Source organism: Formica exsecta, unplaced genomic scaffold, assembly GCF_003651465.1.
Source record: "Formica exsecta isolate Colony F162 unplaced genomic scaffold, ASM365146v1 scaffold72, whole genome shotgun sequence".
In the NCBI taxonomy this organism is placed as follows: Eukaryota; Metazoa; Arthropoda; class Insecta; order Hymenoptera; family Formicidae; genus Formica; species Formica exsecta.
Genome location: NW_021853485.1, coordinates 6,748,115 through 6,766,829, shown reverse-complemented (window position 1 = coordinate 6,766,829; position 18,715 = coordinate 6,748,115). Strand labels below are relative to the sequence as shown.

The 18,715-nt window shown below is 41.2% G+C and overlaps 1 protein-coding gene across 1 annotated transcript in view; it reads right to left on the bottom strand.

Annotated features, from left to right (window-relative positions):
• Window positions 1-3,096: 3,096 nt before the first annotated feature.
• The window catches only part of LOC115243653, a 199,849-nt gene continuing 184,230 nt past the window's right edge, over window positions 3,097-18,715 (bottom strand). The window contains exons 3-4 of the mRNA XM_029820796.1: window positions 3,554-3,738; window positions 3,097-3,149 (exon numbers count right to left, since the gene is read on the bottom strand). Of these exons, the coding sequence (XP_029676656.1) occupies window positions 3,097-3,149; window positions 3,554-3,738 (238 nt within the window). The remainder of the gene's footprint in view (window positions 3,150-3,553; window positions 3,739-18,715) is intronic.

Here is an 18,715-nt window from a genome sequence, read left to right as displayed (position 1 = left end):
AGGTGGACGTGGCGATCGAGGTCAATGGTTGGTCCAAGGTCTCCGGTTCGAACTCAAGTTCGACGCAGCGCCGCGTCGTCGTTTCCTGCCGACGTAGACAGCCTCCGTTCCTAGAATAGTCGACGACGACGAGCTCGCGAGGTCGTTCTCGCGGATCCGGTGCTTCGGCGTGAAAATCCGGGAAACGTTTCCGCGATTATCGACGCGTTCTTCGCGAGGTGCGAGACCGGATATGCGTCGAATCGAACCTTCTTCGATAGATGCAGTTGCGGCTTAGCTACAATCAGGGATGATAGCCTATGAGGGAATTTAAAATAAATTCTACAGAGAAGAAAATAAATGTGCTTTCTTCGCGTTAAAAAATGCAATGGGAGTACACTATAAGAATAATTTATACCTTAATAATGTCATTTTAAATTGTGATTTATAGATTTTAAAGAAGAACTTAGAAAAATTGAACTTTCAACTTTAAAATAAATGATGCAAGCGGCATTAAAAAACATGTTTTCTTGCTTAGAGTTATCCTCGTTGATGCTGTTTCGATTTGTCTCGCAATATTTCGCAACCCGTCTATACAATTGCAAAAAGCGCGCGACCATGCGAGCGCATAAATCCGCGCGCGTCGCAAAAACTGACGGGATTCGTGCGGAATAAAAAACGGCGGGGGCCGGGAACGCAGGAATTACGAGCATCGCGGTGCACGCGTGTCCGATGAAACCGACTCGGTGCGTGCAAACATCATAATCCCACAATAAGATCGCGTCTGATTTATCTACCAATAAAAGCTTATTGGAAACACGTGTTTTAGGATGCCGCTGCCAAAACCGGTCCGACCGATGTGATGCGATGCAATGCGAGGAGAAAGAGAGGGAGAAAGAGAGGGTGAAAGGTAGAGAAAGAGAGAGAGAGCCGTGAATCATGCGAGCGGTTTTAAATCAGACACGGTAAAGTCGTTCCGTTCTGACCCGTGAGTAAGGCACTGTGTGCCTGCCAAGCAGAGACCAACCAACCGTATATTGCATCCATTAGATTTTGCTATCATTTATTAAAAAAGAAACTGATAAATTGTCACTAGTTTAAATAGTTGTGACTTTCCATTTCGACTAGCATTTTATCAGAATGATATATATTACAAATAACGTTATACAAAATCTTTAAATAGAATATTTTTATTAAAATAATATTTTTACAAAAAGTTTCGTACACAATACATATACATATATGTTCAACAATAATACTGAGAGATGTTATTGAGACCAATATATTATTAGCATATATGTTAATAATTATTTAAATAAATTATAAATTGCAAGAAATATTTACATTATAAATCACATTGTAAATAACATTACTTATATTATAATTTACAATAAATATTTGATATGTAATATTACGATAAATATTCATAAATATATTGTGTAACTATTGAATCGAGCAATATTGCGAGATCGACGTGCGAGCCGATATTCTGTAGCGGTTCTTTTACGAGCGGATCCATCACGGCTCTTTATAAGCCCTTCTGGGCTCGCGTTTCGAAGGTGTCGAAGCGACGATACATCGATAATGTTATTTATATTATTATACGATACACCGATAAAGGTACAAACGTGTCCGAACTTAAAGCATCGGCAGTGCACCTCGATGTTGCAGTTTGCGACAACGATAGCGGCGAGTTGTGCAGCAATTCGACGATATCGCCGTGAGATTACGATAAAGAAATCGCCTCGTTACTTGCCGTATTTCGTGGGGTACCGTATCTCTTGTCGTTTTGAACACGCGCGATCGCGAAAATGCAACTTGTGAGAAAAACGTTTGATTTTCTAAAAAATTGAGAGTAACCGTCTTTCTGATACGGACAATGCATCGCAGTAGAGAGAGAGCTCATATCAAATGTTCAAAACCTTCTCATGCTCGGCCTCTCCCGGGTTTTTTATTATGTCACGGATTTTACGCTACGTATTCTGCAAGTATATATGAAGTATATATTTTAAAATTATAATCCAAGCAAAAAAAAAAAAAATAATTTTCTTAGAACTAGCCTCTCTCTCTCTCTCTCTCCCTTTGTTTTTCTCTCTCTATACAGGCCATGCCGAATTCGTAACGTAAGTCAATCGCGTGACTGAAAAATAGAAACTCGAGAAGTCCCTCGCGCTTTACGAGGCACAATTTGCCTAATAGCGCCAGGCTTGTGTGCGTTTAACGATCGCTATGTTTCTCGGTCCCGGTAGGTAAGCACCTATATTGGATGCTGCCACTGCTGCTGCTGCTGCTGGAAGGAACGTAGTATACACGCGCACTCGATAAACGATAACACGCGTGTCAGCAAATCGCGCTTAATGTATCAACACGCGAATCTGTTAATATTTTACATTCTCTCTATATATATTGCGTAAATTTGCTCTTCGTGTTAGCTAGAGGCTGTCGCTTTTGCCTTGCCTCATCTTCGGTCCACCTATTTGGATGAACGATATCCTCTTCCCTTCTTAAAAAGTCCACGAGATCCGATTTCTCGAAGAATATAGGTTTCATAAAATTCTTGATTAATTTTTTCGATATGTGGTTTATAATATAATATGCTTGTTGAAGTTTTATAAAATAGGCGAGAGTGTGGAAATATATGTAAGGTCGCGTGTTTACTCCGGGTATCAATTCGTTTAGTTACGTTACTGCACGAGAGACCGACTGCGACCTGTGTTTTAACTAATCAAGTTTGGCTCGCTCTGTACATTTCTCTCTCTACCTGAGAATCCTCGAGCCGTATCGTCCCACTTGACGTTTCGGTCTTAATTATTATTCCGTTTATTCTCTCTTTAATGCCAGCGATGAGGTGCACCTTGGAGGTCACCGAACCAAGGTGCAGACTCCACCGCATTCGTCCGGACGATTATCTAGTCATTTGGCGAATCATCTTTTTTTATGAAGTCGCCGTTTGTTCGCATCATCTCTGCCGGCAAAGATTATTTTCTTCTAGCTCTTTATATACACGGCGAATCACGCGTTTTATCAGACAGCTTTATCTCTCTTCTTTTACACGATCCTGTAGAATATAGTTGACAGTGCATGTTATTAGCGCTTATTATCCAGCGTATAATCATATCAATTTGTGCAATTGAGAGTAAGCAATTTTAATCTCTTTTTCAAGAGGGAATCTATGAAAATGATCTTTAATGTATATTTTAGGATTTTTATACTAAAAAGAAAATGATTTTCCACCACTGCATTAAAATTTAATATTCTTTGACAAATTTTTAAATTTTATTTAAGGACAATATAATATGAAAAGTCCATTCTTTTTAAAGTGATTCTCTTTTGAAAAGTGACGTAAATTTTTTATTATTAAAGACCTAATAATAAATAAAGAAATTAATTTTATTTTTAGAGACCTAATATTCTCTATTTATCATGTTTATTTCTCGATTACGTCGCGATGTAACAAAAAAATGATTCGTAATTAAAAACAACCGTTTCTCCGGTGATAGAATAATTTCGACACCGCGCATTCGCTGAATCGCGCGCACGATTAGCCGCGGAGAAATGCATTGCCCGAAATTACAACCATCCGGCTGGGGCATCGAGGATACGCGCAGAAGCGAGGAGGAAGGAAGAGCGCGATTGTCCTTGGCGGAAGGCAGCGATCTCTTGTGCTTTGCTGCAGGCTGTCGTCCGCCCACCAGACGGTCGGCGAGCCCTATGCTCCTCTTGTGGTCTCGCGGATCCTCTTCTCTCTCCCTCACGATCCTGGTAAAAGTAAGAGACGCAGTGAAAGATAGATGAAATCGACGAGCGAAGGAGGACGCGAAGGAAAGGCGCAGGAAGAAAGACGGGGCCCCAGCTCGCGAGGCTGCTCCCGAAGCAGACTTGGAGTCTGTCCGTGCGCGCGGGCCCTCCGATGGGAAAGAGAGTAAAAAAATAGCGGAGCTTTGAGACCACTGGATTGAGTCTGGGTCGTGAATCGAGGATTAATATTTCGCTCGCGGACGAATGGCTTCGATTAAAAGGTGGCGAAGGATATCGAAGGAATGGACGCACAAGGTAAACGCGAACGACCTATGAGAGAGAAGGGGGAAGACGCGGAAGTTACAATATAATTTACATTAAGTGCTCGCGCGCGTGATAATCGCACGTACCGATGTTGCTCTCGCCGGTAGCGGTAATCTACAATCGCGCGTGATTTCGCGGCGATGGAAATTTCCAATCTTTTCAGAGAACGTGTCAAATGCACGACGTTAAATCGCCGCCGGCGAATTAACGTTGATGCGCGCGTGGTTACGCGCGAATCGCGAATCATCGACGTGCTCGCTCGAGAAGCTTCATCATCGATGGACGAGTCTGCTGTACACTGACGTCATCAAAGATTGACGCGGGAGCGAGAACGGTTGAATATTCATTTTTGACGCACGTTACAAAATATGTCAAACTTGCAGGAATCGTTGATATCCACGCAGCCAGAAGCTTCATCGTCAATAATCCACGATCTTGACGTCACGCTCCGTGTCAACGTCAAGACGACGAAATTCAAGATAGCTGCAGGTATTGCTGACTCTTAAATGCGCCATAACTGTCAGCTCTTGTCATTTGAGAGCTAACGGTTTTATCATTCATAATCTATAATCTCGATGTTATCGCGAGAGAGAAAGAAAAATAGAGAGAGAAGCAACATCGATCGCTGTTAAAATACAGCTTGGGACCGCCTTGGTTACTTGTTTAACCACAGATATTAAAAATCCGATAAAGAAAAGGGATAGTTATTTTGAGATTGCAATAATTACAAAGTTATTTAACATTTAAAATTAAAAGGTCTTGAAACCACTAAGCCCCGTTGCAAATGCAAATAAATATCCAAGACTTACTTTTCAATTAATTTTAACTCTGGCTTTTACCTGAACTGAACTTTTATTTATCGCTCATTTGTCACAAGATACTTAATGCTGAGAGGATAAAACACAGTGGAGATGAGAGACGATCTCGCGCGGGGAATTCTTGCTAAAGAAAAATCGGGCCCGAATTTATCATAGGGTACACGACCGGAGGAGCGCATTAGCTGTGTGGTTACGCTTTGTAAATGTTTGACAGGGTCGGTTTTTTCGCGTAATTACACCGTGCCGGGGCATCCGCGATCACCACCGTCCCGGCTCGGTCGACGCGCGGCCAATTTATTTTCGCCGTCGTTGGAAATTAGCGACGACGTACACACGGGTCGCCCTCCTTCCTCACCCCTTTCCTCGGGCGGAGTTGTTCCGGCCGCGAGTCAAGGGAGATTTATCAAAAAGTGCGCACCTCTCGCGGTATATTTTTAAGATAGAGCCTATAAACCCCGTCCCCGTCCGTGTGTACAAGACGCATGGAATCGCATGTCGCGACGAAAATTTGTCGTTGCGCCAAAAACCGAAAGTGAACGTCCCGAGGCCCCCTAAAAATACGCGGGGAGCATCCTCCTCGGTCGCCGGTCCGTCGCACCATTTCCGTCGACTTTCTCGCGTTTTCGAGGAGAGCTTCATCTCCGGTGAATGATCCCTTTATGCGCGAAAAGACGATGGATGCTAGATATTTTATTGATGCAGGAAAATGCGTCGAACGTAAGTGCGCCTCTGTATTTTCACTATGCGGATAAAAAAACCATGATAAAATAACCTCTTTTCCTTCTAGCCCATCTGCTAAAACCGTTTTTGGATACCAACCAAAATCCATTATTCATTAGTACCAAGAAATTCCTATTAAAAGTTAAAATTTTTTTTATTTCATTTTCTTTTTCAATTCTTCGTTTGTTGCATATAATGATCTGCATAGTACAAAAAAATTATTTCAGTACTTAATTCAATGTAACTTTTTTTGTAAAAAAATTAAATATAGAAGTTAATTTTGATATGGACACGCTCATTAGTTTAAAGTGTACTTTAAAATTATCACTTTTTTTCCTACGAAAATCGTCTGCAGACAGTTTCCCAGAAACTAAGGAAAATACCTGATATAATCATTCGACGAAAACTGCGCAGTTTGGACACTTGAGCCAAATCCATTACTTTCCTCACACAATCTATTCCATTTTCCCTCTATCGTTATTACTTTAACGTAAACTTACACTTTCGTAATTTATTAGTTATTTCACTCTCGATGAATTTTTCAAAATTATATATACCTATCGTAACATCTCATCATCGCGAAATATTTTACGCTGATTCTTAATAAAGGAAAGAAATCGAACTTCATATAAAACTAAAAACAGATATAAAAAGATCATACGATCTCGCCGTATCTGGTGCACTTTTTCAAGGCGGATCAGCGGTTCTCGGCGCAGTCGTGATTATTATAAAAAGCAAGTTCATTGTTCCGACCTCTTTCTCCGTCAATCCGCTACGTTTCTATCGTACTTTCCTCGGGCAATAAATACGCATTTGCCGTCAGTATCGGGCCGCCCCGCCTTGCAGCTGATTTGTTCGTCGTGCTCTTATTGCGCGATTACTAATCGTGCAACAAGAAAGTAATGTAAACACCCCGATAACGTTAATTTATAGTAACCGCGGCCGTTCGCTGCCGATCGGGGATAATTTATGCAACGGCGCATTTATACTCACCGTGTGTGTATGTCGCCATGTGTGTACGTATGCGTGCGAGACCCACAAAGAGAGTCGACTATCGTTTCGATAAGGAGGCGATCGTGGCCAATAAAATCAACAAAGACCGTTCGTTCTACCGACACGGAGCGTAATAGTTTTCGCGTACATCCGCGCGATAAATTCTGGAATCGTACGGAGAAAGAGATAGAGATAGAGAGGGAGAGAGAAAGAGGAAAACATGTAGATGCCCACGGAAAATTGAATCTTCGAATGGTTTCTAATACAAGTCTCTTTCGAATAGTTTCTTATATGATTTATGACGCTTCTGAAATATGTTATCTCGCTGTGTATACATATTTTTAGGTATGCTTACATAAGTTTATGACACGCCGGCAATGTTTTTAGATGCCGAATATTGCTGATAAGATTGCTGTCTAATGCATTTCCTTAATTCTTCTCTCTCTTTCTCTTTTTCTTTTTTATCATTCTAAAAAACAACATTCTAACTCAAATTATACAATTAAATAAAACTATAATGCCTATAAATGCATCGAATTTACGATTGATATTAATTGAGTTACCGTCGTACCAAAGAAAAGTTAGATTAATACGCGGCAATTAATGTCAACGGTTTTATTGCCTAGTTTTCAAATTATATTACGCGCGTAATCTAATAGAGAGAGAGAGAGAGAGAGAGAGAAAGAGTGAGCGCGAAAAGACGATGGATGCTAGATATTTTATTGATGCAGGAAAATGCGTCGAACGTAAGTGCGCCTCTGTATTTTCACTATGCGGATAAAAAAACCATGATAAAATAACCTCTTTTCCTTCTAACAAAATAAAGTTTGTATCAACGTATTAATATTGATTATTATGAACGTCGAGAAGCATATCGATTTTTCATAATAAATATTTCACATAAAATTTTGTCAAAATTTTTGAAATTTAAACATAATTCGTGCAAATGTTTATTCATGAAAAATTATAAATATAAATTAACGACAAATTTTGAAATTTATTTATAACTATTAACTGAATAAATAAATAAATTCAGGATCTTCTTCGAAAGGATGGTTATTGTTTAGTAAAAGTTTATTTTTATTTAAAACAATCGGATCTTTGATTGCACAATTACTTTTGCTAGCAACTCGCAGAGACGACGATCGCGAAGCGTGGTGGAGAACGCAAGCTGATTGTCTCCAGCAATGTGTTTCGCGGCTGCATATCGCGCGCGATGTCGTAAAAAAATAGCGGAGCTTTGAGACCACTGGATTGAGTCTGGGTCGTGAATCGAGGATTAATATTGAGCTGACGCGAGAGCGCGGTTCGATTTCGCTCGCGGACGAATGGCTTCGATTAAAATGTGGCGAAGGACATCGAAGGAATGGACGCACAAGGTAAACGCGAACGGATCGCTGGCTTATTAATTAGTTGGCGCAATAGGTCGAATCGTGTCATGCTCATTGTCGTTCGATGGAGAGAGAGAGAGAGAGAAAGAGAGAGAGAGAGAGAGAGAGAAAGAGTGAGTTAGCTAAAATAATTGATTAACATTGAGGAATTATTAACGAAAAGACAAGAGAGACGAGAGTCTCGGGAATTTAGATGGTCTCTCTGGAACGTTTAAATCACTTAATCTACAAACTATCAGCAATTAACGAGTCGCGGGACAACACGGAGGCGCAATTTAGAGTTAAGATGGCGATACACGAGAAATGCGTGGAGGGAAAACGGCGCATCGATAGTTTTACGACATGCGCGTAGCAGCTTATCATTTCATCGGATCGTCGACGAGATTCTCTTTCTCTCTCCCTCTCTCTTTTTCTTTCTCTCTCTTTTTCTACGTGCCCGCGGCGAGATTACTTTTCTTAGATCCACGAGCCCTTGTCCCGCTCCCCCTGGACCAGAACTGTAGGTATCCTATACGCGACGACGTCCGGCCAGCCTGCCTCCTCGAGAACTGGTTTCGGTGCTCGTAAACGTGGCTGCACCAAAACTCTTTGCCCGCGCGCTTGAATCTTATCGGGGGCGCATAAATCTCCCCGGCGATTTTGTCCGTTTCATTCGTACCAAACAGAATCCCTTTTTCTCTCAACTTCGCATCTGCGTGTCTAGATTTTCTTTTTCGAATTCGCAGGCAATAAGAGCCGATTGCGTTAGGATATGTAGCTTAGATTAATTTAACTTTGAAACCTTCATTCTCCAGGCGCGCGCAAATAGAAGGCTGATATTCACAAGCGATGATAACAATTAACAATAGCGAAATATTAATTCTATAGAGATAATTTATTTTTAAATTTGCGAATTTCATATTTCTTCATTTTATATTTTTCATTTTCATTCTCATCTTTCTGATTCATTCTTTTAGCTTTATAAAGATAATCTTGAATTGGTAGTTTCATGGATATTTTAGTGAATTGCGAGAAATTGCAAGAAATTCCATTCAAGTCGAAGCAAGATTGACAAACGTCGCCGCGGATATTAATTCTGCGTTAGCAGCAAACCGATCGGTTGCACACATTGGTGGCAAGTGCTATTACGAAAACCTCTCTCGCGAGACCGGAGTAATGCATAATATTTCTCGGAAGGTATCCCACACTTCGGAACACGGTTGATAATTACGATCGTTTGAAAGATTGCATTGGGTCAGCGAGCGGTGCGCGCATATAACGCGCCGTTATATCGAGAACGTGGAAACGAGACGACGTACTACTTACGGGTGACCATATCGCGCCTTCGACGGAAAAAAGTCGTTATCTTGCAGCTACGGGGACAAATTTTGAAATTTATTTATAACTATTAACTGAATAAATAAATAAATTCAGGATCTTCTTCGAAAGGATGGTTATTGTTTAGTAAAAGTTTATTTTTATTTAAAACAATCGGATCTTTGATTGCACAATTACTTTTGCTAGCAACTCGCAGAGACGACGATCGCGAAGCGTGGTGGAGAACGCAAGCTGATTGTCTCCAGCAATGTGTTTCGCGGCTGCATATCGCGCGCGATGTCGTAAAAAAATAGCGGAGCTTTGAGACCACTGGATTGAGTCTGGGTCGTGAATCGAGGATTAATATTGAGCTGACGCGAGAGCGCGGTTCGATTTCGCTCGCGGACGAATGGCTTCGATTAAAATGTGGCGAAGGACATCGAAGGAATGGACGCACAAGGTAAACGCGAACGGATCGCTGGCTTATTAATTAGTTGGCGCAATAGGTCGAATCGTGTCATGCTCATTGTCGTTCGATGGGTACTACTTACGGGTGACCATATCGCGCCTTCGACGGAAAAAAGTCGTTATCTTGCAGCTACGGGTTATTTAACAACGTCTGCGATAAATCGATCTTTCAATCAGAAACAAATAATCTAAAGATAAAGCTCTTATTGTGCCTTTTGTTATAAAGACTAATTGATATTTCAAAAACTGTTAATAAAAATCATTTAGAATTCATCAAAGATTTTCATGTTCGAGATTATTGGGAAGATTTTTTGATACGTAGCAAGTATCATCGAGTATACCCGAGTCGTTATTCTCGACGGATTTCGTGCCGTTTGCTGGCTCGACGACGGATATTCGATGCGCGTTTTACATCCAACGAATTAACCGGGGAAAGCTCGCGCTTCCAGGAGGGCGAGTTTAAAACGGTACTTACGTATCTCTCGGGCGCGGTGGCACATTTTTGGCACGCGACTCGCTCGCATCTGCCTGCGTTCGCTCTTTCGCGCGGAAAATCGAATATCTCGTTTTGCGCGGACGTATTTAGTCCAAGAGCAAGCGTCGCTTTTTCGATAACCGCGCCGCTGTTCGCGAGACACTTAAGTTCTAATGCACCGGTACTTGCAGCCTCTCATTCAAAGAGTGTACCCTGATCCTCAAAGTTATATATAAATAGATTTCTACAGGAAAAAAGAAAATTTCTCATAATGTTTTATATTTCTCATTTTGTTTTTTTTTTTCGATATTTATAAGGACAATTATAACAAGAGAGTAAAGGAGGAAATAAAACTCTAAGCCGCGTTTCGAAATACGGCCGTACGCTTCAATGCCCGCATAACGTGTAACTTCTCCGTAATTAGTAATTACTATATCGAGATAAAGCCCGCCGTATTAAATAACAATCTATATTCGGTGTGGGTACTTCTCATTTTGATTTTCTACCAAATTTTGCTATTTTATTACGCGCGGTGATAATTTTATTAGAGCCCTCTTTAAATTGACATATAATTTGCGATAAAATTCAAAACAGTCTTATTCATAATTTTACGTGTCATATGATATAAAGAACATTAGAAGAGATAAAATACACACATATATAAAATATCAGGATATATGCATTTATTAGCACATAAAATAATAAATAGATTTTAGTCCTGAATTTTTTTATCGCGAATCGTAGATCGATTAAAAAGTAAACTCGAAGCTGAAAAATTATTATATGTTCCACATTATAAGGCTATTACATATTCTTTCGATTTGGGATCCCGCGACTGTAAATCCACCGCTGGAATGAACGGCCCGATAAACCTCGGCTCTAAAGCATACGGCCGACTTCGAGCAATGGGAGATGTCCGCGGGTACATATATATACACGCACCCTACCTGCCTCATTAGGCGTCAACAATGGCATAACAAATCATGGAGATTACCATCTCGTCTGCCCGGCCGCGTTCGGCAGACCGACCGGCCGAGTAATGCGTTTATAATTATTTTAAATCACATTTTTTCTTCTCCTTCTTTCCTCCCCCTATCCCGGGCTTTCATTCCGCTTCGTTCGAAGTACCACCGCTTCCGCCCTCCGTGTTTGCCGCCCCCTTCTCTTCTTCGATTCAACGCGATTTCTTTCTCTCTCTCTCTCTCTCTCTCTCCCTCTTTTTCTCTCATTTTCTACCTCATACGGTCGTGCTTCGAATATAAGCGTACCCCCGCGCTCGTAATTTTATGCGCCGCCAGCGCAGATTCTTAAATGATATGGAAGAGATGGAAAGTATAAAGTGCGAAACGTGTCAGTTGTATGCTTTAACCGTGCTGCTGCATTTATGTCATGGGCGTAGTTATTATGTAGCAGGATTATGGGAAGCGTAAGGAGAGGCTTCCCCCACGCACAAGTCCATTTCCTCCTTTTCCCAGAGTAGAAAGAAAGCGGAGAGCTGCGATGGATTTGATATACGTGGGCCCTCAAGCGTGAAGAATTAATGGATAAGGGAAATCGCGTTAAATTTTGATTACTAGGGACCATTTGGTCTCATTAACGTTTTAACTATAATTATTATAATTAAAGAAACTGAATATAGAATACATAAAAAGTAGCTTGCTTATTTTCAGATATCGAATTATCTCTCGGAGACGACAAATTTTTAAAGGAATTATATTTACGTGATAATAATAGATTCGCGAGGTATTTCTTCCAGTTGAATTTTTGTATTTACGGATCTTTCAAAGAGAACTCCGAAGCTTTTTATTAGAATTATCAGATTTGGAAATACGCAGCGATCGGGAATCGCGACCGGTGGTTCCGTCGAGATGCCGCGTTCCCGATCGGCGGTCCCGGGATCATAAGGGGAATCGTAGGCTAATAAATATTCCATAATTTATTGGCAAGGCCGCGGCGCCGTTCATTCGTTCGGCCAGAATCAAAGCGTTTCGGGTGTTGTCAAGCGCGGGACGGCGCGCAGGAAACCACAAAGAAAACCGCTTCCCACATACACACGACGGATTCCAGGTAATCGTCTCACCGGCCTGCGTGTGTCCTGCGTGAGACGTCCGTCGTCGTCCACCGAGATTCCAATCAACGAGTTTTTGCGACACGATCCCGGCGAAAACCGGCTGTAATCACGCGCCGATATGGGCCGCGTCGCCGATTCTAAGCGGATCGCGCGAGTTAATCGACCGTGCGTGGCACGCGCGATCGATCGCCGATCAATTAACGCGCGCGTCATCGCGACGAATTAATCGTCGGATGCGTGAACTTTTTCGAGATTGATTCTCCTTATCCGTGTGTAATCTCCCGAATCGGAGACTTTCGAGTTCACGATATAATCTGTTTATTTATTTATAATGTAATATTTTTATATCAGTTTTTAATCAATTTTTAAGAGAATCGTTTACACGTAGAGAGTTCTTAATACGTGTTTACGGTACTTTACGTAAGTTATGACTATGTGATTATGGGGGAATTATCGTCCCTCTCGTACACGATAATGCAGTAACATTTGTTAGAATTCTGAGGATATCTGAGGTAGGTGACGTTAAAAAACGCAAAGTCCGAGTGTAATGAGCTCATGTGGGAAAGATTACCGGGAAGGCCAGCGCTTATAAGTACATTATCGACGTAGTGTTTTCCCCTTACCCTTACCTCTTACAGCCCCGAGGGACGATGCCCAAGTAGGCGTGTTGCAACGTAACATGCAAGAAGCGGGAATTTCTAATTCAACGAAAAGGAACACGTGGGTTGACGTAAGCCTCCTAATGGTTTCATTACATACGCATGATACGGTCGCATTAGCCGTCAGCTCGTAAGACCGTTCGCCTGTGAAGAGCGAGTGCAACACTCTTGGCGCGTTCGGAGAGCACCAGCTGACGTCCAATCTCCGCGAGTTTTCTTAACGGATAATCCCGGTTTGGAATTAATGCGTGGGCGGCTAGACGTGATCGATAAAGCTATTCGTGAGCCATTGGACGATCATTAATATAACTGTATCAGAAATTATGTCAGATAATGACGCTAATTATCATTTAAAAAAGAAAACAGAAATTGATGTATATCTTGGTGATCGACGTGTATTTCATATTACAAGATATTACAAGATTTTAATATCTGAAATCTAAATAATGTCTAGATATACATATATATACAAAAAAATCAATTAAGCTAAAATTATAAAGTTAATCAAACTTGATCAAATAAAAAAAAAATATCATTCTGCGTTATCATTAAAGACAGTGTAATTGTATTTAGCATTTAAAGAAATGACCTAAGTTTTTTTTCGTATAAGTTAGAGATTACGATTGTTAGGATTACGTAATATTCCAACATTCGGATCACGGACGTTATGTACCGCGAGCAAACATCAGCCCAGCGACTTTTCTCGCCAGGAAAGTGTACAAACGGGAAAGTACCAGAGATGAGACATCATGTCGTACTAGTCGGCATCTCGAGAGGTAACGCCGGCTGGTCCAGCTTCCGGGATCTCATCCAGGACCCTCCGAACATGGTGCGAGTGTCACGACTGAAAGCCATTATTCGCTCGGCTTATCTCGCGGGCTTTTACTCGGGTCACGTTCGCCTTGAAGCCGCGACGAAAAGCGCTTCCTAACCGAAAAGTATTCGGTCGAGGCGAGACGGAGAGGGTTATCCGGTCCAGAAGGAGAGAAGGTGGAGGGTTAAGAAGAGGGAATCTTAAAGATGTCACTCCGCGTTTCTCGTCTCTCCACATGACGTGTTAGGCAATTTTTCAGGAGACTAGTTAGACTAGGGTGCAAAAGCGGAAAGCTTATTTAAAATCTTCTTCTTAGCTTAGTTCTATATCGAGGTAGATATACGGCCATGACGTAGGCGAATGTATTTCCTGTACGAACGATTTTTTGCCTACCTTTTAGCGCATTTAGTTTGCTAAATTAATTTTTGATAAGATTGTTTAACTTTTCATCGATGTTTGCTCTCATATGGAAAACCGTTTTTTTTTTATTTTAGATAATTTGAAAATAATTAATTTTAATTTTAATTTTAATTAAATAAATAATTTTTCCTTAATTTTTGGAATAAGAAAAAAAAACGAAATATATAAAGTTAGGGATTGGACAATATTACTAATTCGTGATATTATTATTATGCGGAAAATATAGGTTCTAATATTCCAAATTTGAGAACATTTATTCGTAGGAATTTTTTCCCTTGGACTTTCATATTCTAAGATACTAACAATAAATTGAGAGAATATTCCACAGTCGTGGGGGCTCGAGTAATATCGCTCGCGAGTATTCACTTCACACATTTTTCATTGGCTGCATCGTGCTAGGAAAAAAATACGTTATTTTGATCCGCGTGGTATATCAATGCTATACTCGCGCGAGGTTTTATCGCCATGATATCGCTTTCGCGTCGCTGCTCGCTCGGCTTCGAGTCGGCTGCGTTTCGAAGGAACCGAGACCAAGAGGCGATGCGCGTCGCAACCGGTGTGTCCTCGTCGATTGTCACGCGTGGAAGGTGCTAGTGCGGATAGAGTATGTGTGATAACGCGTCCCTGGAAACAGTTAACGTCATCATTAACGAAGAACACCGCACACCTTTGCTATCTCGTGAGATAATGCCGAATCATACGAGGAAAGGGAATACCGGTTGCATCGACTGTCGCAAGCAGTCTTGCGCCTAAAATTCCGCTGATAAGAAAGATATAACAATTATTTGCGCGCGGAGACCAGGACTTCACGGTCTTGACAGCTTTTTTTCGATTCAATCATACGTTATAACATCGCATCTCTGTTATCTTGCATGATAACAAAGTTATAACAGAAAAGAGAATATCGATTGCATCAGTTATCGCAAGCTTCTATAAAATTCTGCTAATGAAAGATATGGCATGCCGTTTGACTCGAATTTGTGCGTGATGAATAACATAATTTTTTATAAATCTCTGATGCAATTATATATGTGTAGGCTCACTCTTTTCTCTTTTTCTCTTTTTTTTTTTTGAAATTAGAGCGTAGATTTGCTTACTAAGACATTCTACTTGCTTTATATGTATATACCGATCATTAAATTCAATATCGCGCTTTCTTGTCTCGCATCCTCTTGTTGAGATAGAGAACCTCCTTTTATATCCTTTTATGTCATTCAGAGAGGGTGCGTTTTTTTTTATTTTAGCACAGCATGTTTAGAACATGTTATATATGATATATAGTTAGACGCGCGATATCCGTCATCGTCCCGATAAGTTCGGTCCCTTCTTTTACACATTGACCTGCCCTCGTATATATCATCGGAATTTGAAGAGCGTTAGAGAGGAAATTGAAGTTGAATCGTGTCGCCCCTAACGAGGACGTTTCACCGAGTAAGCCGTGGCGCTAAACATTCAATCTCCGTCGCGCCTTCCCGGGATCGGCATTACCGCGTAAACGAGCCGATTCGTCTGGCTCCGGTTCCTATCGGCATCTGCCAGTGTCGTAAACGAATATAGACCCACCGGATCTCTTTTGTCATCCGTGACGCATCGGGGAAAGTCAATATCCAAACGGTCCCGGCTTCATCCGGGACGCGACCGACCGCGATTCACCCGCGTAGGATCCCCCGTGCCCGGTAATGGCCGGTACGTGACAAGGGTGGGCCATGCACAGGCCCTCGCTTCATCTCCCTCGAGGCGTTTTGCATAATACACGCATCGCCGGGGCGCTCTTTAAAGTATAGTCTAGATTTGCACGATATCAAACCAAAATTCCGTCGAAGCGTGAGAAAAATCTTCCATTAAAACCAGCGTGATAACCGATCAGTAAGTTATGCATTTCTATTTTAATATCTTGCAGGAATGAAGAAATTTCCTTGACAAATTATATCTTCTCATAAAAAAAGATAACTATGTATAATGAAAATATCCATAGATAAAATTACAATTTTGTTTTATATTTATTATTCAATAATTGTTGTACTTGTGTAAATAAATCGTACATTATTTTTACTAAATGCGTTCGCAGCTATTAAGAAAACGTACATTCATGAATCAACTTGCCAATTACATATGGCATTGATTGTTAAGCCAGTGTCATCGTATGCCTTTTCACATGAATCTATATGTTCAAGTGTTTTTTTGTACATCTATTCTCAGACGAGAATAACGTATATTTAGCGTGTAAAGAAAATCGATCGTGGATTCTTTTCATTTACCTAAAGTATTGCTTCTTCGCTACCGCGATAAAGCTGTCGTCCCTCCAGGTCGGGCTGACAACCAGTAAAATGTTATTCTTCCGTATTCGACGAATGGTATGAGGAGAGAGCAAGAGAGAAAGAGAGAGAGAGAGTGAGGAGAAGAGAGATAAAAGGAGAGAGAGATGCTTAAGACCCTCTCGAGAGAGAAAACGGTTTCTCGCCTGGCGGGACCATGCATCTTCAGGGTTAACTGATCTCGAATGTTATCGCGTTACCTTCGACTACCTGCTTACGTACTTACCTCGCTCTTCGCATAGAAATCGCCTATTTTAAGATCCTCCGCGTTGTGTACCGACGACTCCACGAGAATTGCGGTGCGTAGAGTAGTCGGCCGTATCGATTCGCGCGCGTTTTGCCTCCGGATCGTGGGAAAAGAGTATAATTAATACGGCAGTTATACTTAATGGAATACGATGCCTCGGTTTCTCCGAGAGAAAACACAACCGAATACAAAATCATTGGAAGAGACGAGCGGGATCGCGTTGCTGGCTTTTGTACAAAAATTCATTTAGAAACATTCAGAAAATATAAGATCGCTAGATATGTAAATGTAAATAATAATCGTTAAAGTTTATTCGTATATATTATACAACATGACGCGAATGATAGAAAATATTTTTTTATTATATACAAAATATTTGTTCACATTAAATGAGATATAAGCAAAGATAAATTATATTTATGGAAGAATATTTTCATCTCATGTCACGTTGTCGTATGATATGAATCAATCTTTATTTGACAAGATTTTTTTATAGAAGATATATTTCCTTCTCTTTTTAATAAAGTAAAATAATTACTGATGCATATATATTGAAATTTATTCAATATGTCAACCGGGATTTTCGATATTTTACCACAGAATCATCTCAAAAATATTACCAATTTTTCAAATTCTTTCTCTTTCCTATCAGAGCGATCGTCTCGCTCCTCTCCTTCTCTCTCGCGGAGACGTACGTGCGCGGAGGATTCGCGGGGTACGTCACAACAATACATCTCTTTAGCGGCGACACAATAAATCAAAATAAACTCGGCTGGGAGAGAGAAAACAGGTTGCCAGCGCCGCGGGAGGCGATCCCGCTCGGCCTGCGCTTAAGTTCCTTCGTAGCCGCGTGCGCATGTCGTGTCCACTTCGAACACGAACGCATACAGGCGCACCGGATACATCCCGGTATAAGGATGCAGGATAATGCACATATATGTGTCTATCCGTGTGTCTACAATAATTCGAGTGTGTGCCGGACACGAACTCCGATGCTGCGCAGTTCGTCGTCTTGGCTCTCGTGTTGGTCGTTTAATACTGTATTGGCGTATACCTGCTCCGTTAACCCGGTCCAGCCTCTCGCAGCGAACCCTCTAATCTCCTCTCGCTCTCGAATCTCGCTCACCGTTTTCGCACGGTGTTCCTGAAAAATGGAGGGTTCTCCGCAGGGGTGGATTTTTCGCAATCCCGGACCGTACGCGCTTTGTTATCCTTGACACACTTGTGAATTGTCCGGTACTTTTGTTCGAGGGGAAAGAAAAAAAAAAAAAAACTCCACGGAAAGCCTCGAGGGTCGGATTAGCTTCGCACGCCCACATTCGTCTCGGCCGAATGTTTGAGACTCATCGGATTCGTCTCTGGACAGCGGTCTTCACGGATCTCGGCGCGAACGAAAGCACAGCTATGCAAAATAAATGTCGCTACCGGAGAGTCAATTATATTTTCCTGTACGCTTTAACTGTCCCGACGGCTACAACGACGGCCACGCACCGATTGACCTCGCAAACGAGATCCCTCCGGTTGGTCGCGTCGCGCGGGAGATTGTTGAGTGGCTGAAAATAAAATAGTCTCTAGTCGTTTGATCCGAAATCGTTCGTGTTTCGCTCCTGCTAACACGTTACGTAGAATGTAACGCGTTACATTATACATATGTAACAAAAAAAAAATTTGGATGCGTCTCTTTTGCAATGCGAAGCGATTTCAAGCTCCATAAGCTATTTCATGTTATGAATATTAAAATTGTATTAATTCGCAATTTTGAAAATATCTTATTCTTATAAATTGAAAGATTTGAAACTCGAGTATTAATCTGTCAAAAGATATAATCTTTCAGAATTATGCACGTTCGGGATTATTCTGTCAGATTGACTCATTTAATGATTTAGTATCTATTTAGCGTTTCGAAAAATTACTTAGCTTCGGGGGTGAACATGTTATACACGTTGGAAGCTCAATTCCGGCAACAACGAGCGCATAGACAATCAAG